General features: G+C 40.1%; 1 protein-coding gene across 1 annotated transcript in view; it reads right to left on the reverse strand.

The window, feature by feature from the left end:
• Positions 1–13,139: 13,139 nt before the first annotated feature.
• The window catches only part of TGFB2 (transforming growth factor beta 2), a 63,049-nt gene continuing 50,421 nt past the window's right edge, over positions 13,140–25,767 (reverse strand). Inside the window, exons 3-7 of the mRNA XM_051615165.1 lie at positions 21,980–22,112; positions 21,754–21,864; positions 19,228–19,399; positions 18,528–18,681; positions 13,140–16,699 (exon numbers count right to left, since the gene is read on the reverse strand). Of these exons, the coding sequence (XP_051471125.1) occupies positions 16,541–16,699; positions 18,528–18,681; positions 19,228–19,399; positions 21,754–21,864; positions 21,980–22,112 (729 nt within the window). The 3' untranslated portion in view covers positions 13,140–16,540. The remainder of the gene's footprint in view (positions 16,700–18,527; positions 18,682–19,227; positions 19,400–21,753; positions 21,865–21,979; positions 22,113–25,767) is intronic.

The following is a 25,767-nucleotide window of genomic DNA, read 5'->3' on the forward strand; positions in this document are numbered from 1 at the left end:
CATCAGCTACAGCATACGTTGTAGACAGAATTTCATGTACCTCAAGTTGACATCAGGAGCAATTTAGAGCTAGAGCAGAGTATTGAATAACAGGCTTTTAAATATAGTAATTATAAGGCCTTTGAAACAAATACTAGCGTGGTGATTTGGGAAGCCTGAGGAATTTATTCAGCCATTCTTGATCTAATTGCCAGTGTGATTGTCACTCTATCAGATGTGAGTTGTAAAAGGTTTTGAAAAGTTTTACATTTGATAGGCTTCTGTGTTCTCCTTTCTTACAAGCTTTATTTATTTTATCAGACAACTTTCTAAACACAATAGGTAACCTGGTCTGAAACTCTCTTCCTTTTTGTTAGGAAATAGTGAAGTAGGTGTTGCAATGACCAGAAGAATGGCTCTGGAAAGCTACCACAGCTAGTAAGGGCTGAGGTTTTGATAGTTACAAAGAGCCAGAAATCTACAACTTCAGGAAAATTAAAAAGGAAATGCTTCTTCCCAGAGTTGAATTACTTGCTGCAGGAAACACTTGAATCAAACACTGTGTCTGGATTTCTACAGAACAGCAGTGGCACTACTACTAACAACTGTAATTTCAATTTATTAGTTCAATCCTGCACAAATAGAGTCCTTGCAGGATCTGGGCTTAGATCTGCAGATTTACTGAGGCAGGAATCTGTGTTCAGAATTATCCATGCAGACAATGGAAAGACAGAAGACAGGCTGAGCTGGCACAAGTGTTGTGGGAGGCTCCAGGAAAAGTTGATGCCCCCCCATCTAAATATCACTGGGTTTTTGCTACCTGGCTCAAGTAAAACCTCTCCTTTTTCAGGTGTCAAAATTGCAAACATAATTGCACTTCAGGGGCAATACATCTCACAGTCTTCTCTCTCCTAAATTCAGCATGGCAGAGGGATTTTGGAAAGAGCAGTGACCTGGTTCCATTATTTGGGTCTGATCATGCACCTGTGCCTCTTCTGATATGGCAGAAAATGTGTAAGTGCCTTCTGTCAACCGAGAAGTGCAGAGAGGAGGACCTAAGGAGGCTGTAAAGAAATGTGATGCAACACGACCTGGGCCTGATCCAGAGCCCAGAAGAGCCAATGGAAAGACTCGTAATGAGCCTTGGATCCCACTCTGGAGGGATTGTGACTGGACTCCATGGGGAGCCCAGGACCCACCTTTCACTGGCTACAGAGCATGCCCTTGTCTTCATGCCAGGTGGGGCCAAACCATGCTGAAATGTTGTTTGTTATTGTTATTATTGAAAGAAGTATTTTCACAGCAGTGAAGGTCAGCTACAAATGATGACTCACTTGCACCACAGATCTACACAAATAGCATGTGCTAAGATTACCATCTGGTATAACAATCTACATCACAAGACTCCACATTTCCTGTTACCCAGGGTAAGTAAATTTCAAGCATGAGGGAAAATTTAGGAAGTTTCCCCAAGTACCTTTGCAGAAAGAATAATGTGGCTTACACATAGAGGGGAAGAGAAAGGGAAATTATGAGGTAAATGCTATTCCTCTCCCTACTGCCCCCTCATCTCCCAAGAAGAAAAACATATTAAGTTTGCAGTTCTCATTTCTATCGTATTTAAAAAGTCAAATCTATGTAATGAATACCTGCCTGGAGGGAGTCCAGCAGGATGCTGACAGCCAGGCTTTCTGGACACTGTGTGAAATGGAGGGTGTACATTTCACTCGTTCCCTCTCTCTCCCTTGCTCCAGATTCTTTTATTATTATTATTTATTTAATATCAGGACAGTGTCGTGCCTGCCACCATGGTGAAGGGCATTGAATCCCAGTGGCACTGATTTGTTCTCCCCTCTGCTCCCTGGAGCACTTACCCTTGTGTCAGGAGCACAGCCAGGCCCAAACACAGCTGAGCCACTCCCAAAGTGGAGGACAAGCCCTGCCCCAGCCTGGTGGCAGGGGCTGCACAAACAGATGGCCCATCTTGCTGGAGATACTAGATAGGCAGCTTCCTCAGCAAAGTACAGGTGAAAACACAGAGACGGAGCAAACGTGTTTCCATGGATGCTGGGAGCCTGACTGTGGCAGCAGCTGCAGGTCAAGTCCCAACCAAAATGACACCCATTGGCATTGCATCTGCCCAAGCAAGCAAGGGGGAAAGAGCCTTTCTGTGACAGTGCTTAGCTTACAGATGCAAGGTACTGTGGGTCATATTTATTGCCTGGTTAAGTTTCCCAGTGCCACTGAGCATGGCATTTCCATTTCTCCCTGTCCTACCTGCCCTTCCCATCACACTCACATGAGAGGAGATCAGATCCCTGCTGGAAGGCCAGTCTAGGTCTGAAGCCACCTCCCAGGTGAAGCTTCAGCCCTGCAGCCTTTGCGGGTTGCCAAAGAACTACCCCTCCTGCCATCTCACCCTCTGGCCACAGTACCATGTCCTTCTCCTCACAGGTCCTAGTCACCTCCCATGAGCCATCTGCTGGCTGGCCAGCCAAGGAGGCTCCTCCTCCAAAGAGGCTGCCAAAAACACATGGCTCTGGGATTTGGCAGGATCTGAAAGAAAGACCTGAGCCCCGGGAGGAGAAGTAGATAAGTCTTTTCCAGACAAAACAGAGGTGAATAAAACAAGTAAATAAGTAAAGCTGGGCAAGCCACTGGATGCCAGAGGCGCTGTGCATGAGTGAGATGGCTGGGAATCCCCTTTGGGATGCTGGCAAGGTTTTTTTTTGGCCTCGGGGAGTTAATGATGACTTTCACCGTGACTCAGTGCTGTTCAACATCAGCTGCAGAAAGACAGGCCTCTGCAAGGATGAGAGAGATTTCATCTCTTGCTCACATTTCAGCCAAAGTCTAGCACTTGGGAGAAGGCTTCTTGTTTCTTTTAATTTGTTTGTATGGTAAGGGCTGCAGCCTGCTCTCTGGTGGAAATACCAGGAGACAAGGTGAGAGAAGGGCAAGAAACACAGAAAAAAAACATAGAAAAGCATGAGTGCCCTTCATTCCCAGCCACAGGCACTCCTCCTGCCTGCCCTCCCTGCCCTACCCTGCCCTGGTACACTCCTTCCACATTTCCTATCCAAAACTCTCCTTTCCATGACTCAAACATGTTTTAAGCCATCTCAAGGTCAGTGCTGATGCCTAGACACGAGTAGATCTTCAGCCAGGATAAAATGGTGTAGCTCTGTCAAAGAAGCCTAAGATCAGTTTGTCCTGGGAAGAAAACCCTTCTAAGTGAGGAGCCTTGTCCCAGTTTCCTCTACAGCTTTAGCTGTCTGTCTTGCAGTGAAAGGGAATAGATGAGCTTTTCCTCTATGCCTTGGGTAGGTTTAGGACTGCTGTTAATCCCTGCAAAATAACTGCTGCTTTCTGAATTAAAAAAGCAGTAAATAATGCAAAGATCATGAGTTGAAACTGCACAGCCTACTTGCTCACCATTTTAATTCACAGCATCAACATAATTCTAGCAAAACTGAGATGTTTTGATGATATGATGTAAGCTGGCAGACCTTTGTATATCCACTTCTGAATCTCTGTGAAAGCTGCTTCTCATTGCTGCTGAAAACAGAGATCTCCCATTCTGCTCTGGCCATTCAGTTCAAACAGCCTGCAAATGCACAGGCTGCAGCTGAGAGTAAGTAAAAAATCAGTCAACAAACATGAGAAGAGACTCAATTGTAATACATTTGATTAGGCATGGCCACTTTTTTTCCACCTGTGAGCTAAAGAACCGCTAGAGAAGCTTCAAGGAATGAAATGCAAGAAAGTGTATTTGCGTAGGGCAGTAATACACACAAAGCACAGTAGTGTTCCCTTTGATATGCAACACCTACTGAATATATAAGCTAGTACCACCCAAAGCCAAAAACTTTTGTTTCTCATTCTGACTTACCAAGGCCTGGCTCAGACTTGAACTGATGTAAATCAGACCTCTCTGGAGACTGCTGGACTGAACTAAAGCAGCAGAGACTCGGTGTGAAGGCTCAGAGTGCATGAGGACCATCTGAGATGTGGTACAGTTGTGCATAACTTCACGTCTTAGTGAACAAAATCAAAATCTCCCACACCCTCAATTAGTTTTATATCATTTCAGTAAAGGATGATGTGCTGGACACAACAGATGGGAAAAAATTTGAAGCAGGGCAACTGTAGGGACGTTGCATTTGCCTTGGGGCTGAAAATTTAGGCAGGGGAGGAGGGGCTGCATTTTTTATGGTATTTTCTTAGTTTGTAAAAACATTGCCTAAACCCATCTCTGAAACCTCAGTATCAAGAGTACAGATTTCATTAGCAACCCTGCAAGACTAAAAGTGTGACTTCAGCACTTCTGAGTTATTCTTAACATATGAGCCATTTTCTGGAGGATCCAAACCTTTGATCAACTTTATGAGAAATACCTGTGACAGAAAGAAAACATTTAATGTGCCAGATATGTCAATTACGAGTTTTTAAGCAATATTATACCTTATATAATGCATATAAGCCAACATTGTTTAAAGGGTACTTAATCATTCTATAAATGTCCTAAACTATCCATTTTAAATATTTCTACTTTTTTCCACTCATTTGTTTCAAAGCATGAAAGATAAACCCTCTTTACATGTTCATAGTCTTTCATGACATAAGGCAAAACAAATTTGGAACAAACCAGCAGAACTGCACAGAGATTGTAAACTTAAATCAAATGAAACAATTCTGTATTTTTTATTTCAATCAAAATTTGTTCAGATGGACAAGTAACTGATGTTGGTTTTGTGATTTTTACGATTTGCTGCTTTTTTTATATTCTCCTTTTTTGGCCATTGTGCTTCAGGACCTGACTCTGCATCACCAATATTAAGGACAAATTTACCACTGACTTGAGAAAAAGAATATGTTAATAGGTCACATCTTTGAAATATAATTTTAGACATCTTGATCGCTGGTGTCTATTTTTAGATACCTTATAGTGCCTTGTTTTTTAGAAGATGCTAAATTCCAGTGTCCTGAAATGGAGGAACACAATCTTTATGTTTCTTGAAGACAGACTTCCCAAATACCTGTTTTCTTTGGTGAATCTTGCTCTTTAGTCCTGGAGTTTTGCTGTTCATCAGCATGCTAAGAACCCCTGACGGTCAGTATTATAAGGAGTGATAAACTAATTCTCTTTTAGCCATTCAAAGCTCATGTAGACCAAATCCTACTTTTTACCATTACCAGTATGTTTTGTGTGAGAGACAACAGGATGGCTCCCTTATGCAACTAGACAAATGTCCTGGACAGAGAAAATGTTAAAACTTTCAACTTAGCTTAGGTACTGAACCAGCAGACAGGCTAAATCCAGCAGCTTTAGAAGTGTTTTCATTTCTTTACAGTCTCCGGGCCTATCTGTAAATACCCTATGCTTCCATTTTGTGAGGTTTCTTGCAAAACATATTAGCCTCAGTAAGAAATCTTCAATTCCCACGGAGAATTACATTTCAAAAATGATGCTCCGTGCTAGTAAGTAATATTTTTCCTGGGCTTCCACATATGGCAATATTTATCTTCAAAGTTTTCCTCTTTGGCTCGTAGGCTGGTTTGTAAACCAGATGGTCTTGTGTGGCCTAATTGTAAGATGATTTGTTGTGTGATTCAGTAGCATTGTTTATTTGTACAGTGGTTTGATGGAATTTGTAAACTGCATAATATTGTTTTACTGAGTTTTCTTTTATGAAAGAGCCACATCTTGCTCTGGCATTTGTGGTGGCGATTATAATGAAATGTAGTTTTCAAGATACTTTGATCTCTGTTTGCTTTTTTCATTAAACTGGTAACATAAAAACACAATATTTCTCATTTAAGGAGGGAACCAGGGCTGGATTTGAAGACTGAGTGAATGCACCAAATTTTATCTTAATGAAACAGATATATAATAATCAAACAACTAAGATGTTAATTGAATAGTAGAAATTCAATGGCTTTTCAGCAGTGTCAACTTCATTTTTTTCCTGGAGCTAATGTTTTTGTCCCCCTCTTAACAAGCCTCTTTCATACGGTTTCTGCAGAGATGTCTTCTTTGCTTTTCTGAGACAAGAATAGTTTTGCCATACTTGATCACTGCATATGTTTACTTCTATTCATATAAGTATTCCTTAGCTGTGAGTATATTTAGGCTGCCAAGGCTATAAAAGGATCTAAGAGCTTTCTGGCCTTCCCACTCCGTTTCTGTCATGAAGGCTGCCTTCATTGGTCTGTTTGGTTTTTGGTAGGCAGACTTAGGGAGGGATGACTGTGACTGGGAACGCAAAAAAATACTTTGGAGAAGGGGGTTCCAAGCCTATGAGATTGGGAGGCTTCTTTCACTTAGAGGAACCCAGCTTCAAGGCAATGCGTTTTATTCAGTCACATGTATGTCTCCTAGCTATTGACAGTCTATCTGGCAAACCAATGGACACAGTTCAATGCCATACTCTTATTCAAGAGATGTCCACATCAGATACAAGAAAATCAACACCATGCACTCAAGACATGAATACAGCCAAACCTCAGAAGACAGGCTGCAGAAGGAAGAGATACAAGAATCAGATTTGTCCTTTAGCCTCTGGAAACAGTTCCCTTAAAGCAAATAATTATTTTTTTTTTTTTAATGGATTAGGAATTATTTTAGTACAAAGATTATCAATATGCAACCTTTAGTAAGTAATTTACAAAAGATTTGGAATAAAGCAGAAGAATCACAATCTTCTAAACAAATCCTGTAATTATTCCAGCAGGGAATATGGGTGAAATGATGATTCATGCAGAAAGAGTCTGATTGACCTTTATTTTTTATTTGGACATTTGCTATTTTTCATCCCTTTACACAAACACATTCTGTGGCAAATTACTCTTGAAAATATTTCAAAGGAATAGCTCAGGATTCAGAGGCAGACACATACCAGTAAGTAACCTAAGTCCATAATGAAGCTGAAACTATACTGTGATGAAGCTACTCCCACACAAGTCCTGGCCAGCCTAGGGATGTGTCATTGTTTTTTTAGTCTCTTGACAGAGATAGTCACTGCTCTTACACTTTACTAAGCAGGTCTTTGTTTGGCATAAAACATTCTCTCTGCCTGTTGATCTCTGGAGATGCAGCTTACAGTTCTCGTTCTTTGTGGTCATTTTTTGCTGAATGAAATTCTTTCACACTTAGGTCTGGCAGTGGCTTAACATCAAAACATGTCTGAACACATCTTCTGAAGAGGTCTACTTTATCTCAAAGGGCCATCATGGCTTTATTGTCTTGTCAGGTTGCCACTGCTCAGCAGTGAATACAAGCCCAAAGGGAAGTGAAAAGTGCAATGGGAAATTCCTTTAAGAGGCTTGTGCCTACCTTTCCCATTAGCTGGTAAAGAACACTGGCACTGAGGTGCTTCACCATCTTATCTCAAACAGGAAGGGACTGGGCTGTTTTTGGGGACACTACTCATTAGGATGCTATACAGATGGACCAGTTCATGCTACAAATCTTGTTTTTTTTTTCTTTCTGGAGATAATATTGTCAAGGCTGAAATGAGTTTATATGATCAGCTATTTGCTTTTTCTCAGATTTTTTTTTTTCCTCAAGAACATGAAAACCTTACATTTTCATTCTTGTTTCTTAAATACCAAAGAAAGAAGATGATGACTGTTTCACTTGGGAGACATCTTTGCTGTATGTTGGAGATGGGAGAAAAGGCCATTCCTCTGAAAAGAGCCTATTCTTCACTGAAAAGCTTGCAAAGAGCACAACTTCACTCAGTACTCTCAGTTATTCTGCAGAGTCAAGTAGATGTCACCATGTTAATTCAACACAGATCATATTTTCAAGCATTTTTTTACAGTCAGGAACACTGGAAACTTGCTTTCACGTTTGAAATGAAAACTGATATACTAATCTGACTATATGACCCCAATAACCTAAAGTGCATATAGCAGGATTCTGCTCTCAAACTTAGCTATGAGCGCACAGCTTTTCTGACTTGAGAGTATAAGGCAAATATACTTACCTGTTCTCTCAGAAGTCGAAGATATCTCCACAAAGTCTGACAAAACTTTGCAAATAAATTTATCTCTGGGCTTAATTCCAATATTAAATGTTCAGCCTGAAAACAATCTGAGAAAGCTATAAGCAACTGAAAAGGTTGTTTCCCCTAGCTATAGCCATATAATATACCCATGCAATAAATACAGCAGAAGAATTTAATCCAGCATTAAATAATGTAATTTTCAATACTATAAGATAAAAATGACAGCAACACCTTGTAAAATATACCAGTTCAAGCGACAATAAGATCAATTTCCTTTTTCAGAAAATTGTCATATTGTAATTTTCCTAGATTTTGAAAATCAATTCAAATGTGTAATATAGATACTTTCATGTAGGCTACTCTGGTAATCAGTGTTCAATCACCTTACAAATATACATGCTTTATGTGAAGCCACCAGTAAAATGGCAAACTGAATCTGACTGTTTTTAGCCAAATGACTTTAAAGCCTGGTTTGTCCCCTGTTGAAATAGTTGCGTTGGAGTAAAGCTAAAGTAAGAGAGCTGGGAACAAGACAAGTCAGTTCAACTCAGTTGCCTCCAGAAGTAATTTCCTGCATTTAGCAACACGAGTTACAGAAACAACCTGCTATGACTGCAGGAACCCAGAAGTAAAACAGTCTCAGAAATTTCAGCTTTCCTCCCAGGGGCCATAAAGTAAGACTGCTAAGAATATAACTAGTGAAGCTATCCAGAAAGTGCAAAGATACTTAGCACATAGAGGGAGAGGCTTACAAATACAGAAAAAAACCTATATAAACACTGCAGTCCAATGCAAAGTTTAAGGAGGTCTTTAAATTTATATGCACCACTTTAGTGTATGCATCCACAGAATTGGATCAAGTATGAATTGTTCTTTCTTACTAAGTGCATTCTTGCTTGTAGGTGTGTAGGTGGGGTTTTCATATCTGCAGCCCATGACACATAGTTTTGCAAATACATATTCATAGGCTTCTGAGGACAGATTTCTCCTAAAGTGAGAGCCACTGATTCCACCTACACCACTTATAAGGGGGGAAGAGGTCTGATCAGTGAGACAGTTGTTTGAATTAGTCCATTAGAGTCTCATTGAGACCAAGACACGGTATTTTTGCATTATTTACATGGATGGCCCACTGTTGAGAGTGCATTTGAGATCCTACGGAGTACCTGGCGTTTTACGGCCCTGCTTTGAGGCACCCGGCACAGAGAAACCCCAGGGTTCAATGCTTCTTTGGTCCTTGGGATACTTGGGATACAGAGATTTCAACTCCCTGATAGTTACCATCTGTTACCACAAAGCAGTGGAGGAACTACTGATAACAAAAAAAGAGATAGTGGCCAAGAGAGCAGTTAGGAGTGCTTAGCAACAGGAAAAGTTAATAAAGGTCTTGTTAACAGCTCATTTCAATTATGTCTCCTGACTGATAATGATCTCAAAATGTGTCACTTTCAGGTATTCCTAGGTAAATTCCTGCCTCCCTAAGAACACCCCTATTCCATGACAAAGGATGTTAAACTGGAACAGCCCTTTGTGCTATGGAAGCACAGCCCAGTCCAAAGCAAAAAAAATACCAAAAAAAAAGCTAGTCCAGTTTTCCTGTGGCTTTATGTAAGGCCTATACTTATGCTGACATAAACCTTCTGTTGTGTTCATCTTTCCTGCTCTGTGTTCTGGGATCTAACTCTGCATACATCAATTGGCTGTATTTGACACTCCAGATCTACAGTGATTCACCTTCTGTGTTATCCATTATAGCTGGATATCAATGTGAAAAAAATAAAGTCAGCTTGTACCCGTATTTACAGTCTTTTGGCTTTTTTTTGTAGCTGAGTGTTTCACAGAAGAAGCAGAGGAAACAATATATTTCAGAGTATCTCCAAATCCAGCTTTTTCTCCTAACTGTCCACAAATTGATCCAGACCACCTTTTTGAGAACAGGTTACACACTGCTGAAGAATGCATAACTTGCCCATGAACTGCTGCATATTTTGTCCTTTGTATTTACATTTTTCCAAAGAAAAAAATACAGGTTTTTCCAGATGAAGATACTTTCTGCTTTTGATGGATGAGATTAGTCTGCATATCCTTGGAGACTGCCAACAAGTTTACACTAGGAACTGAAATTAACCCATCAATTCACTTCACATGAGTTCCATCAGGGGGCAAAAGCCCCATCATAGTCCCATAATGCTGGTCTTTAAATCACTGAAGAGAGAGGTGACCTAAGATATATGTCCCACTACCAGTTCTCTGGGAACCATCTTGATGTGTACAGACACTGCCTGTTTCTGATTACCATTGCTATCAATAGCAATTAGATTTATACATTTTGGTACTTGGGGGAGAAAAACCGAAGGCTATTCTGTGACACTTGCAACTGGCATGCTCAGAGCTATTCAAGTGCAATGACTTCTGGCATCTTAAGTTAAAAGCCTTAGACGCCCCAACAGTGAACTTAGTAATTAAAATTTGGTTACAAACCAATTGCAGGGATTGGTCCTAACTGAATTTTGTAGACGTGGTTCAGGTTGGAACACTACATTAGAACCCCAAACACTTCATTTTTTACTTTGGTAACTCACGTTAACATTTTGGTTTGATCCATCTCTTATTAGCTGGATGAAATTGTATGCAAGAACTCCTTTCTGAGCCTCATGCTGTACTTCATTAAAAAAAGTGTCTCAGATCCCATTTGCCATTTGTACTTTCCTTGTTTCCTTTCTTGTGGCAAGTGTTTTTGGCATGAGTTGTGTGGGTCTTTTACTTGGGATCTACCTATAGTATGAGCAAAGAGTGCCGAGACCCAGAAATCAGTGACCACTGGCCATTCCTCCATTCCTGCCATCATCTTGGTTTGGCACTAAAACACCTCAAAGGAAATACTTATTTCTTGGACCACCATATGTTTTAAGAAAGATTTATATTTCAGAGGTTCTGTATTAGATTCCAGCAGGTTACTTCATTAAATGAGCATATCAAATTTGATTGGAAGTTCTCATCAGCTTTCTGTTCCATTTAATTTTATTTTTATACAGATGAAGAAATTACTGTTACACCCATACCCACTGACAAGCCAACTACATTACTTCACATCTACTTTATAACCACATATAATTACATAACCTCTTGGTTTATTTTCTTCCAGAACTCATGGCTCCTCATAGAATCTGTTCTGTCTGATCCAAGAGGCAGACTTTGGCCTAAAAAATGGTTTTCAAGAAATTTACATGGTTTGGGTTTTTTCCTATATTGAATATTCCACATTTATTGACCACAATTTGATTCAAGCAGAGCAGCAAGGGCTTCACTAATACAGTCTGGAGAGGCTGTGTTAGTGAAAGGAAAAGACGAGCCCAGCATCAAAATATTTTGCATAAATTTCATGATCATGGGAGAGCTTCCATCATTTCAGCCCCATACTATAAAATCTCTTTAGCACACTGTGTTCCTGCCACTTTGTTTCTCTTTAGTTATAGGCACTACAACCACTTTCCTGTCTAAAATTTCCAATCAACATTCCTCCTTAAATCCTTGTGCTCTTCACTGATTCCAGAAATACAGGAGACAGAATTGTGTGAGGGCTACCTTGGATAAGAATGGGGCTGGTCCATTATATTCATGTCAAAGAACATAGCTGGGTATCTAAAAATATGTAGAAGGCAAATTAGTGTTTGGCGATTTTTGCAGGACCATAGTTTTATGCTAGTATAAACTCACTGAAATCAATTCAGGCAGATCATTGTCAGGCTGGAGCGTAACTGTGGTGAAATGGCCCCTAGATTGGTTTTAATGATCATCACAAGTTGCATTTTTTAATACATATTTACAGACTATGGGGTCCATTTGTTCTAATTTATCACAACAACGCTAAACAATCTTGCGTAAACATATTCGTTCATTCCTGCCAATAAATGCCATGCACCACTTAGATCTCAGAGAAGGCACCAGGAGAAGCAGATGCTCACTCCTCATCATCAGTCCCTGATCGGAAAGCATTTTCACATATGATTTTATCAACTTAAAAAGTAATGATTCAGTACTGCAGCCCTTCCTCCCAACAGTTTTATTTGACTAGAGCTACAGAAGGTCTGATTAAAAAAAAAAAAAAAAAAAGCTGTAATACCAAGCTCCTTAATTCTTACTTGCTTAGATAATGCAACTGCATATTGCAGAGTTCATGGAGAGAGACTTGCAACAAACTAGGGGATCTTATTTGGTCCAAAAAAACCCACTTTCACATGGCTACATGGCTGCTGGCAAACTGAAATAGCTGAGGCAGTTGAGCGCCAGTGTTTCTTGCACCCTTTTAGCCAGTGAGAGGAAGAGTGATCGGGGTGGACCATGAATGTTCACAGACTCATGGGGGTAGGCAGGGGTCTATGGGGTCTCCAGCTCAACCTACTGCTGAGAGCAGGTGCAGTGGGAGCAGACTGCCTAGACCCTCAGCAATGAGGATCTCCATGGATGAAGATGTCATGCCCTTTCTAGACAACCGGCTCCAGGGCTTAGCCAGCCCCACTGTAAAAATGTTTTCCTTGCATGAAGCCAGAATTTGCTGTGTTCCAACTTGCGTCTGTTGCCTCTCCTCCAATACTCTATCTCATCCCATTGTAGACTATTTCATATGACATCCAAACCTAATAGTTTCACTGAGCTCTACCAAGGGACACAATAGTGTGGGATCACTTACTGTATGGGCACCATGAAACAGATTTCACCTTCTCACCTCCCATAGCACTACAGAAATAAGGAAGACACTACTTTGAGATCATCTACCAGATGAACACCACCAAAGCTGGTACCTGCAGTACCAAGACTGCCAGGGCAGGGATCAGGCCCAGTGGGGCTGTAGGGTGACATCACTCCTGCCCTGGGCAGTACCTGTCCTGTGCACACATAGCTCAGTGCTGCTGCTCAGCAGTCAACCAGAAGCCACTTCTTGTCTGAGGGGAAAGCAATTCTCAGAGCAGACACAAACCACACTCACCCTGGATGTTTTTTCTTTGCCTCAGCCTGTGCCAGGCTACATCAAGGTCACACACACTAAAATCACACACCTAATCAGGCTTTGCAGGGATTAAGCTGAGCCAGAGCTGACACATCTCCTGCACCAGAAGAACACTGCCATACAAAAACAACACCAGCATATAATTGAAATAATTTATTTACCACTAGAGCACCACAAAAACAGACATACAATGTGTTAAAATACAGAGTAATCGATCACCAAAGTACAACACAGCTGTCCTTTAAGTTCTTTTTTTTTTTTCCTCCTTTAAACCATGCCAACCATACAATTGTATTGATGCTAAAAACATTAAAAAATGCTGTCCTACCCCACCCAGCTAAGTGCTTAGATTTCTCCTCAGCCCCAAATAATCCCTTGGCTCTGATCTTTCAAGGTGCTGAACATCATCCATCAGCTTGCAGGGACTTTGCTCAGTGGCAATTACCTCGGCATGATAAATTACCTCTGGCACAAAGTCCTTGAGCTGTTGCAGACCAATCTAAAGATCATTTGAGGGGAATTTAAATCAGACCTGAGCAGTGCTTAGGACTCACATTATCCCACTTTGTAGAGGGGAATTTCACCCATAAGTTCTGCACATTGTAAGATCAGGCCTAACATCCTTGGTAATTAAAGGGAAATACATGCCTAATAAACAAACAAACAAACAAACAAAAAGATTTTTAGGAGCTTTATAATAGAGTATTTCAAATACTATCAGTGCATTTTGAGGAAAAAAAAAATGTTAAAGGAAAAAAAGTATTTGGTCTTGGGGTAATGAGTCACAGAAATAAGGATCAATACTTAAATTTAGAGAAAAATTCCAAACCCAAACCGAAATTATCAGCTGCGTCCAGCGCATAGCAAGTATAGTTGGACAACTATGTTATCTCCTATTCCATTTCTTGAAAGCTTCAAAAATGGTTTTCAGCTGCATTCCCATAGCAGAGAATTGCAAAAATGTTTTTAAGTTTTAAAAAATGTGTTCAACCTTGCCTCTTTTCCTGTCCAACAAAAATACAGGTCTCATACTGAACCTGATAAAACTAATTTTGCTGCTGTATACAACAAAATCCAGAGTATTTACTACCCTGAGGAGTTTCACTGAGTTCAGTGCATCTTCTCACTGGAGTAAGTCTGGCTCAAGCTAGTGATAGCAGGACAGATTTTTCACTTGTTCATCTTAACTCACTAAATAAATCAGAAGTCTAAAATACCTCCTTCTCTGCGCTGAGTCAATGGGTGGGATTAGATCATCTGTGGGGCTACGTTTCCATCTAGGCAATAAGCACAAGCTCTACTGAAGTCCTGAGGAGCTGCGTGTGCAAGCCACTGGGGTACTTCAGTTTTGCATCAGTGTTCTGCTGAAGCCAAGGAATTTGCACTTCTTAAAACTGGAGCTGACAACATCAAGCTCCAGAGCGTCCTCCTGACACCACTCGGGTCAATGACAGAAATTGTCTTTCGCATCCAAATAGTGTATTTCTAAGAAAGTTTTCCAGTTTTGCTGTGCAAAACCATTCATCATGTGAAAAGAACTGAATGCGCCTTCTTCATGATTTTTTAGCTAACTTAGGCTGGGGCTTTTTTTAAAGTGAAGAGTATGATGTGGGTTTTTTGTTTTTTTTTTACTCCCTCTACAGTATTTAAACATGTTACAACAAAATCCTAGGAACTCACGTCCCTTTTTTCTTCTCCTTCTTTTAGAAGCTTTAACGTGAACCAAATCGGAAAAATAAAAATTACAAACTCACAAAAATCAAGGATCTGATCCTGCTAATCTGAACATGCACACCAACAGCCTACAGGGGCCTGCTGTGCTGCTGCAGAGGTTCAAGTCAAACCTCTGTTACCTGCAGCAGGAGAAGGACTGGTGCCACAGACTGACTGCAAGGGCAAGTCCCCACTGCCTGAGAGGCCAAGACATGGCCCCTGACCGCAAACCAATCCTGCTCATGCCCTGATCAGCGCATCGCTGCAGCAGACACTTCCTACCTGCCTTCTGCACAGTGGTAAATGTCATTCTTTGCAAGGGTTTGCCCCACCTTGGCCAGGCTGGGCCATCTCTTCTTGCAACACCTCGCTCCCTGCCCATCTGTTTGAATGTCTATATAAAGGAAATAAAAAGGTCTAGGAACCCAAACCGCAACACGATTCATGTGTCACAAACGGGGACAACTGAGGAGGGGAGGAAGGAGGGGGGTAGAGATAATTTTAACCCATCTTTTTTATAAAACAGAAAAACAAATGGAGTCAGGTAGCTTATGTCATAATGATGAACAATATACAAAGCACATGTATAGCAATTATTATAAAACATGTATTTGTAGTGCAAGTCAAAATACAGGGACTCTACTCATACTGGCCAGCTAGAGGGAAACACATGATTCCGAGTGATCAAAAAAGAGCCCCAAATTCAATTTCAAACTCATGAGAGCTGACAGTATTACAGAGTACAAAAATATGGTGAAAATTTACACATTACACATAAAGTACTTAATTTTTTAATTGTTTACAAATAGAGATCTACAGATATGTTTCCAATTAAGCTGGCTTTTACTACCCACCTATTGTAATACTCTAGGTATGGTTACATATACCAAAAGAACAAAAAAATCCCATAGCATAGCTATACAGCAACATATTAAGGTCTGAAGATTAGACCAGTACATGTTAAATATTTCACTGGTTTACTAAACTGACATTTTACAGTAAAAAACCCCACAAACTTAAAGACTTGTCTTTGAGACTGAAACAGAGTGTCCTTTATTAGTAAATTATTCAGTATTTAAAACAAGGGTTTGAGACCTTACAGGAAGCCTCTTCAGGCAGCTGGCATGAAAAATAAGGTAATTTAAAGGCAGAGTTTCTCAATAATGTAATAACTGATTTCTATTTTAATCGAACTAAACTAACCATTATGTCTCCGATTCTTTTGAGTTTGTGTTCCTCTAGGCTTTGCATGTATTTCTGGCAGTTTATTTGGTCTCCACTTTGTCCACATTGGCTGGTTTTCTTTTTTCCAATGGTGATACAGAAATGTTCATTTGATAGTTTTTACACACAAATAAATAATGCACTGTTAACTCTACAACTAAGAGGAATGGGTAGGATGCCTATTGCGTAACAATACAGAGAGATCAAGTAAGGCACGGGACAGATACAGCAACTCCACTTCATGGGATTTTCCTGTTTTTTTCCTTTCACATAGTAATGCTAACAAATTTTTTCCAGTGTTTATTTTTAAAAGGTTGTTTTTTTCTTTAACTTTGTTCTTTGTCTATCTCACACTATGTTTAGGTGAAAAGTAGGATAAAGGCCTTCAATGTTTTGCTTCAGATGCCAGTTTAAAAACAAACAAAACAAACTTTCAAACAGTTCAGTCTAGTACCGCTTTTTTCTTCTTCTTCTTTTTTATTTTTCTTTTAACACTGATGAACCTGGATTTTCGGTTTTCTTTCCTTCTTTCTCACTCTCTCTTTCTTTTTTTCCTTGGTTATTTTTTTAATACACACACGTCATGCTGTTTCAGGGGTATTCTTTAGCTGCATTTGCAAGACTTTACGATCATGTTGGATAGCTGTTCGATTTTGGGTGTTTTGCCAATGTAGTAGAGGATGGTGAGGGGTTCCAAATCCTGGGACACACAGCATGGAGAGGCAGAAGCTTCTGGATTTATGGTGTTATACAAGCTGAGTACCTAGAAGGAGAAAGGAAAAAAGAGAGGATAAGTCTGCCTTCCTGCCACTGCAGAGCAAATTCCTTTCTGCATTGCTTCCTCCCACAGTGCCTGAGAGAAAGCTCACAGAAAGCAGTTTAAAGATTCCTGGATTGTAACTTTTTTTATGCTTCTCCGGTTCAATCTGGTGTCACAATCTGCCGGAGTTTCCTAAGGCTTTATCCATACAGTCTTAAACCTCAGAAGAGGTACATGTCTGGAGCCTGCCTTGAAAGTGTAGCCCTTTGAGAACTGACACGCACACTGAATTGATATGGAAAAAAGAAATGTAAAGGTTTTTTTCTGTGTCTTTGCCATTTGTTATTACATGATTTTGGCATCAAAGAAAGAAGAAAGCCCTTCAGTGCATAAGCACTCTTCTGCTTTTCGATTAAGGCTATTCATGCTGTCCTGTAAGCACAAGGACTAAAGCTGCAGCTACTCCTGTTGACAATCAGGTGAGGTGAAGTTAGCAGTGCTGGTGCTTTATGTCACGTTGGATTCATATGCATGGTTCTCTGCACGGGGAGTATGCAGGGTTACCCACTGATGATGCACAAGTATTTCTGAGGATGCCATGAATGTGCTAGCCAAACACCAAGTGACCTTTTCCTAGAACTTCAACACAACATTTGCAGGTTAGAGAGACAGGAGATCTGTTCAAGACAGCAACACTAACTACTTTATTAAGCAACTTCTGACTCTTTAGGCAACTATCCAAACCACGTATTTGTGACCATGACAGTTATTCTTCCTCTTTCCTTTAAAAATAAGTGCTGCTCCAAACTGTGTACACTGCTAGACTACACCAGCATGGTTACCTTATTTATACCTTTGCCTGCTGACATTGCTAATAGTATAATGCCCCGGCCAGTGACAATTACGAAGGACATCTACCCCTGGGTGTGTAAGCTGAGGAAGAACACGTTATCATGGCTTTACCAACCAAAGGCAAAGCAAGCTGCCCCTTGGACATCAAGAGTTCTCCCTACTGGCTGACATTGATCTGGTAATTTAAGGGAGGATTGAAAAAGTGAAGACATCATTCTTAGTATAGACCTGAGGGTGAAATTCTTACTTTATGACATGTCTGCCTCTTGCATTTACTGTCTAGACACCCTTATTGACAATTGAGAGAAATAAGCACTTCACAGCAGAACACCCCTCATCCTAATGCATTTGGCTGAAATACCACATTTAATCTCTGAAAAAAGAAGTTCCATCTTAAGATGACTATCAGTTCTTTGGCATCCCAGGCACAAGGTTCCTACTTTGCATATACATTTTCAGAGTACAAGAACGAATGCATCTTTTGAAGTAAAAGAAGCACATCCATCAGTGTATTTTCATTAAACTCAGCATGGTAGCATATCAGTAACAATGAAAAATGGCAGGTCATAAAAGTAGGTGATAATCAGATGGGATGACTCAGCCCTGCTGTCATTCTGATAGTGCCTTTGTTAACTGAACTCATTGTGCCATCTTCCACTCATGCTCTATAATGAAATGTCCCAATGTGCAGCCACCCAAAGCTGCACCACGCTCACACTCATGAGGAGCATTCGATCCATCCATCCACGTAATATTGATGAACATCTTAAAAAACAACAACAACAAAAGTATCTTTGTGCCGATACATTCCTAGTGCTTCAACACTAGCTTGAGGCCATGTGCGAGTCCCTTTATAGGGACTTAGTTACTGACATAATAAATATCAACTTTGGGCATTGGTGCTGATGCCAGCCCTAGAAACACATTTCACCCCACTGTTATAAAATACAAGCTGAAAATTAGCAGTGCCATAACTTACTCTGCTGTGCTGAGTGTCTGAGCTCCATAAATATGGGCAGGCTCCTGCACAGAAATTAGCATGATATCCTTTAGGCTCATGAATCCATTTCCAGCCAAGATCCCTCTTGAAGTCAATATAAAGTGGACGAAGACAGCAATTATCCTGCACGTTCCTGGGAAATAAAAGACAGGCAAACACATCAGTCATAACAATGATAACACTGAGAATAAAAATAAACCAGTTGCTTGCTCCCTAAATGAGGCAGGTAAGTCAAAGTCCCAAAAATTTACAACCAAGTCACATCAATAGTAGGTTATACTGTAACTGAAATTAGATGCTTAGACATGGCAGGACTTGCTTTTACAGGCACAGTTAATGGTTTCCCTGGAGGACTAGTATTTTTCTTCAGGTCCATTCTGAGTAGGTGAACACAGTGGAGATGACAATTTGGCTGTAATTATGGGGCTAATGAGTCTGGGAATCATCCCAGATGGAACTTGGTCTCTACTAAGGCCACAGCTTTCCTCATCTGCCACTGTCCCCTGCAGGACTGCAGACTGCTGGGCAGATACCTGCTGCACAGAGACCCTGTGGGTCTGTGAATGAAGGTTCACACTCTGTATAAATGTCAACTGTAAAGAAATATGATAACCAACTGCATTACACCTCACAGGCTGCTACCACCATGAAAGTATACTGAATATGGATGTATAGTTACCTAAAACAATAGGCAGCATCTAGAGCACGCTTCTTCCGCCGACTGGGCTGTTGTGACTCAAGTCTGTAGGAGGGTAATAACATTAGCAGAAGATGTGGGGTCTTCCCGTTTGTTTTCCTAATGGACTTTGAAGCTGTCAGATCACCACTGGAATATGGGTAGTCATCAATACCTTCAAAAAATACATTTTGGTGATAAACACTGTGTTGCTTTTTCTTCACTAATTAAATAAACCATCTCTTTAAAAAAAAATTATTTCAGAAACTGGGCAATAACGGTGTCAGGTGAGCCTGTACTCTGGGGGGCTGGGGGAAAATTTCAACCCAAGATTCCTAAGACATTAACAGTTCTCATGTTATCGATTGTATCAGCCCTCCTACATGCACAGTCATTTAATGGCATTTCAGTATGCTTACCAGAACAGAAAAGATTACTTCTGTCACTGCATCTGCACTGCTTTGTTTCAAATCAGGCACCAGGCAGTGATGCTTTTGCTACTTCACTTTGTGCAGTATTCCCATCTTGTAACAGCCATGTACTTCTTTAAACCTTGTAACACCACTAAAGCTGGTTTGGATAATTCACTTGCATTTCCCATTGCTTACTCCCATCTCATTAGCTTTCTTTCTCACACATGTACTTCTTTCTAATGCTTGTAAATTTTGTGTGTCTCATTGCCAGTTTATTTGTATCTCCTCATTTTTCTCAGAAAGTAAGTTATTCTAGCCCCTTCTTTTGTATGGGCATGGCAAGGACATTAGCCAAAATATTTCTTCTTCAAATAGCGATCAATAACCTCATATTTTGTATTTTCTCTTGAAACACTAACTGCCTTATTAGCTTCTTATCACAGCAATAGCACAGGCAAAAGACTCGAGGTATTAGCCTTTCCTAGGAATCTAAACAGCTCATGTTAAGCCTGTTGCTAAGATCCTTTTGAAAATGAACCTCCTGAACCAGATAATATTATCTAAATAGAAAAATATACTTTTTTTTTTGGTAACATTTGCAATTACAGAGACCGCATATCATACCAACTATTTTTTAAACACACACAACTGCTTTAATCATGTGAACAATACATCTATTTACTTAAAGAAAAAATTCCAACACAGTGAAACAATGGTTAGAAAAAATTAATACTTAACAAGGAAAACAGCCAAATCTTAGAAAAAAATGAACCAATTAATTATATGCTTTAATAAATGAGAACTATATAAACAGAATTTGGGTTTGTTCTAATATAACCATGGTTTTATAGGTACTGGTGGATGGTAACTGTAGCACTGTTAATTGAATAACATTTCCCTTTTTGAAACTGAAACTTGAATGGCTTAAAAACACAAGGGAGCTTATATGACCTTGATATAGTTACACTGTATCACCTTGCCTGCTGTCCATAAGCAGCACATATATCCATAACACTAACCACACACTGTTGTTTATTTTTTAATGACCACTCAATCCAATCAAGTTTTTACTAAGTTCTCAGCATAAAAAATACTTTGTGTAACTAATATACCAATGTTACAATAAATTATATGTGGCAATGTAGATATATAGATTATCAATGTTAACTAACTTAGTTCTGTTTACTTCACCTAAGAATCAGATTTCCGTTGCTGGAAGTAGGAGCACATAGACAGGTACATTACTTCTGTTTGTTCAATCCACAATGTACTGGCAATAAACCACTGTAGGACATTTATACAAGTCTGGCATCTATTGTTCAGCTGCTGCCAAAGTGACCGATGCCATTGCTCAGAGTAATTTAAAATTTTACTGATGAGAAAAGAAAAAAAGAAAAAAAAAAGAGTAGCTGGAGATGTTTTGTGTGCATGAAGAGCTGGCTGTCAGTGTGTGGGTACTTAGAAACACTGGGAGCCTCTATACACAGTGAGGGTAAAGGAAGGTGTTTATGTAAGCAATGCAGCCAACTGTTGCCTTACTTACACTTCGGAAATTTGCCACAATAAGCGTTGTTTAACACTCATAAAATGCACCATGCTCACGCATATTACTTACTGTAAGAAACTTACATGTGAGCTAAACACCACCCTAGTCGACTTTCCAGCAGTAGCCTCCTCTACTAAGCCTGAACCATTACAGTGCTAGGATGGACAGCGGAGAAAGAGCTTTTGTAAAAACCGTTCAGCAAGTTTTCTCATGACTATTGAACAACGGATCATATACTGTGCAAGAGTCTTTCCTGCCTCCAAAATTTTATGTATATCCAGTGTGTAGCCTGCAAACTGTAATATAGACACTTAAGGACATTGAAGCTGCCTGCATGGAATGAAGCAGCTTATTTATGCGAACTGGTTTTGGAGAAGTTCAGCTGATACAGTTTTACCCTTGTGTGTTCAATACCATTTCGTACCAGCTGAGAATCAAGAATTTCAGATGAGCAAGTTTTCAATCAGCTGAATGACGTCTTTGAGATGCAGCACCAGCTTTTCATTTCCCCCCTCAATTAGTAAGTACCACAACATCTTAAAAAGTTGTGTATTTTTTTTCTTGTGTTACCTGCAAATCTTGCTTCAAGCTCCTCACTTTTATTTGGGATGATATAATTATTGGAAGGCACAAAGGTGCAGCACGGACAATGTAAGCTTATCTTAAATCCAAGGTTCCTGTCTGGAAAACATAAGAGTAAGTGGAGTTGGTTTTTACACGTGGAATGACCCTGAAATACTGCAAAGTTAATGGAGAAGCAGCTGGGGCAGGAGTGAAGGCACAGAGCACTTATCACCTCTATGATGGAGCCACTCATGCACAGCCTCAGTGACATCAAAAGACAACCATTCTCCTTCAGCTCTTGTTTTAACTACTTTGCTGTCGATGTAGCGCTGTCCTGGTGAGGATAATTCTTTAGATTTTAGCACCTGCGAAAAAGAACAAATATGATTGCCTACAGGTTAATGTTTACCTGGTTTTTATTTAAATGGACCACCAACATTATAAAATAGCAGAAGAAACTGTTACAGCTCAAACCTCTATGCAGCAGATGTACATTAAGGCACATTTTTAGAATTTTCTAAGGGTGTGTGAGCAGAGGAAGATGATATAAAAACACCTTAATGAAATCAGCTTATGCTCCCAAGCAAAACATGCCATCACTTATTCCTTCTTAAGAGAAATCACACAGAGAGACTTCCCTGAAAACTTGTCCTGCAACAAAAGTATCCAAGAGATCATAGTATACGGAACATCAGAAGAGGATATTTTACCTTCTTGCGGTAATACTTACACTGGTTAAAGCATAGTATCAGATGCTAAAGTAAAGCCTGTATAACGTAGTCTGTACAGTGGAGATACAGTATTGTTCACCCACAACTAATCTGTGTGGTATTGCCTTATTAATGCCTCCAGCCTTCCCTCTGACTTCAGGTACTTGTCATACATTAAACAGAAAAAAATTATTGTCCATAGAGTTAATCTGTGGGCATGCAGAGACAGCCTGGTGTCAATCATGGCCACACATGGATTTATGCAATGGGTGTTGGTGCTTCCATCCAGACTTTGATGCCAGCTCTACTTGGATTTGTGTCAGAAGTTTCAGCAAAGTTTGCTACTGAGCATGCAAGAAAAAAAACCTTCCCCCAAAAAAACGCAAAACACAGCCCCTCCCTTTCAAGACACAGCACTGCACACGTAGAATTTCAAGTGTCTACAGTCCTCCCCCTATCTAAACAACTTAGCAAGTGCTTTCCCAATTACAGGCAGAGTCTGCTACTATCTACCCTAAGACAAAAACAACTGGACTTTCGGCACTAACAGGTTTCTGGTTTCCCAGTTATTACTATGTTGGTAGTTGCCATGCAACACTAAGTCAACTCTAATCAAGATACCACACGATCACTTTGTAACTTTTGGCATGCCAGCTGTGTGACTTTGTATATTGTTTTGGGTTGTTTCTCTCTTTATCCATCCAAGTTCATCTCCAAATGAGTAACTGACAATGTCTGATTGTTGCCTCCTATTTTCTCAGCCCAGGCCAACCTGACATCGAGCAAACACTGCTGGAATAAAACAACAGTGAAACAACATAATACGAGTAAAGAAAAATATTTCAAGAGGTGTGAAATTATGTCATCATGATAAAATTAGGCTTCTCATGATTAATCAAAAAAGCAGACTCAAAAAGGCCAAATTGTGTCCAACATGTAGAGCCCACCTCTTTACTTCAAGGAGTGTAGTATCTCTCAAAGACAGTGCAGATCCCACAATAACATTTGTCTTACAAGAACAGCAGATTGACAAGCTCTTTGCCTTCTTTCTGATCAGCACATTCAGCAAAAAAATGTTGGTCCAGGTCTGGAAAATGACCTCGTACCCCTAGTAGGCGATGCTGAGTTCTCCAGTAGAATCTGAGGGCACTCACAACACTGAACACTGGGACTCCTTTTTATGAGGCAACCTCTAAAAAAGGATTTGAACAACTGTTTACAGAGAGTCTGGCAGCAGCAAGGGAACTACCACTGCTCAGAAGTGCCAGAGGGATGAGAGAACCAGTAATCAATGCTGGGAAAGTCCCGGAGAAGTACAAATATAACTGTCTTCCCTTTGGTCTGCATCAAGTCAACTCAAGTGTTTCTGAGGATGTAACACAGCTGTCATTCTGCAAAGATGTGTTGGGGCGGGGGGGTGTGTGAGGCAAATGGGACACAAGAACTTGGCTCATTTCTCTTCCTTTCTGCACAGTCATATCTTTCCAAAGACTCCAGAAACTGCATACCTCAGTTTTGGCAGTGATGTAAGGATCTAAAAGTAAGTAATGTGCCAAAAACAACCTCCTGATGTTAACTATAATTGGTCTTAGATATGTTCCGAAGACTCAGCTGTGCCTTGGTATCCAAAATAAATTTTCTTCATCCCAATACCATTGCTATCAAGAGACTAAGTCAAGGGCTGGCAGCATGTACCTGGCATGAAAGGCATTTGTGAAAGTACAAGAAAACACTACTGCAGTATCCAATGGTACAAAGAACATCCACACTGAATGACAAGAGATTTTGCAGGTTTCAAAACTCTAGGACACTGTGGGACAGGACAGACATGGGAGATCAGAAGAGCCAGATATCAACCATCCTACGGTATCTATGATACCTGGAAGTAAGGCTTCTCTCCATGTTGTTTATGCTGCATTTTCAGAAAGGAAATTATAAAGAATGAGCTAAAAAGTAGAAAACTAACTATGGTATATTTTCCACAGTTGACATAATGGGTTAAACATGCATTAGAGGTTTTCAAGGAAAAGGCTTTAAAGTGTGATGAGTGCTGTACTTGGTGAAAGTAACTTGTCTGGTTCAATCTCCTTCTCCTGGGCCGACTAAGTATTCTTTATAATGTTAGGGTGATGCATGATCTCAACAACCTGATTGCTTGTAAGCAAAAATTATCTTCTAGTCTCACAATTTCATTTTTTTCCTTCTTCTTCTGTTATATTCTTGCAAGTTTGGAAAGCTAACGGATTGATAAAATCCCATGGTGGATCCTCAGAGTCTGTTTCCTGACACAAAATAACCTGATGAAGGACTCCTCACTACTTCTCTTTTTCACTTCATTCTGTGTTTCTGTCCACACTGAAGCAATTGCACTCTACATACTGGTAATGTAAATGTCCTATTTATTGGAACACATCAGACATTTTTACTGCTACAATACATTCTTCAAATGAGTATTTCAGAAATTAGTACTTGAGATAAGCATTTTAGGTTTTCCCAGCCATTCTTCCCCTTGGGTTTTGCTTCCTTGTACTTTGTACACATTGCTAGTCTTACCTTCCCCATCAGCAATACCCCTTTTTCTTCCAATATACCCCAAAACCTATATTCCCATTGAAAAACTTCTCTCTCAGAATTTCCTACACTTTCTTCCTACTGGATCAGCTAGTTTAGTTGCAAAAAAGAGAGGCCTTTTCTGTGCTTTGCAGCTTTTGTGATTGAAAGCTTGTCTAACTTCTTCCAGCTACACTGATTGGTCTTAGAAGATCTATTATCTCTACCTATAAACATTGCCTTGGCTATAAACACTGCCTTACCTTTATGCTTAGCCCATTTCAACCACATCAAACATCGTTATCAGAAATGTTGATCCACAACTTGTATCTGCAGGAGCTAAAGGCAGGCCTAAAAAGTAAAAGAGTTTCTGCAAAAGAGTTTTCAGTGCACTAAAAATCTTAACAGAAGGAGAAAAAAACCCAAAACCTCCAGAGGAGAGAAGGAAGATTGAGTTAAACTTCCCCTTTAATCCTTTCTCATTTCCTTCTGGCACCTTGTCCAGACATTCCCTCTTAAAGAGATACAGAGTTTGGTATGTCTATGGGTCATGACACGCATTACTAGGTCTTTTGGGGTGGAAGGGGGAGTACTGTGCATCATCACCTGCACATATAGATGACAGATTCAGTTACTTGCATGAGTAGGAGACAGACTTTCCACACACCAACCTCACCGCACTCACAAACAGGACATTGAAACACCTGCATGCACAAGAAGCTGACAATGCATAACAACTGCACGCGTGCAAGTACAAGCA

The sequence above is a fragment of the Apus apus genome, chromosome 3, assembly GCF_020740795.1.
Source record: "Apus apus isolate bApuApu2 chromosome 3, bApuApu2.pri.cur, whole genome shotgun sequence".
Taxonomy (NCBI): domain Eukaryota; kingdom Metazoa; phylum Chordata; class Aves; order Apodiformes; family Apodidae; genus Apus; species Apus apus.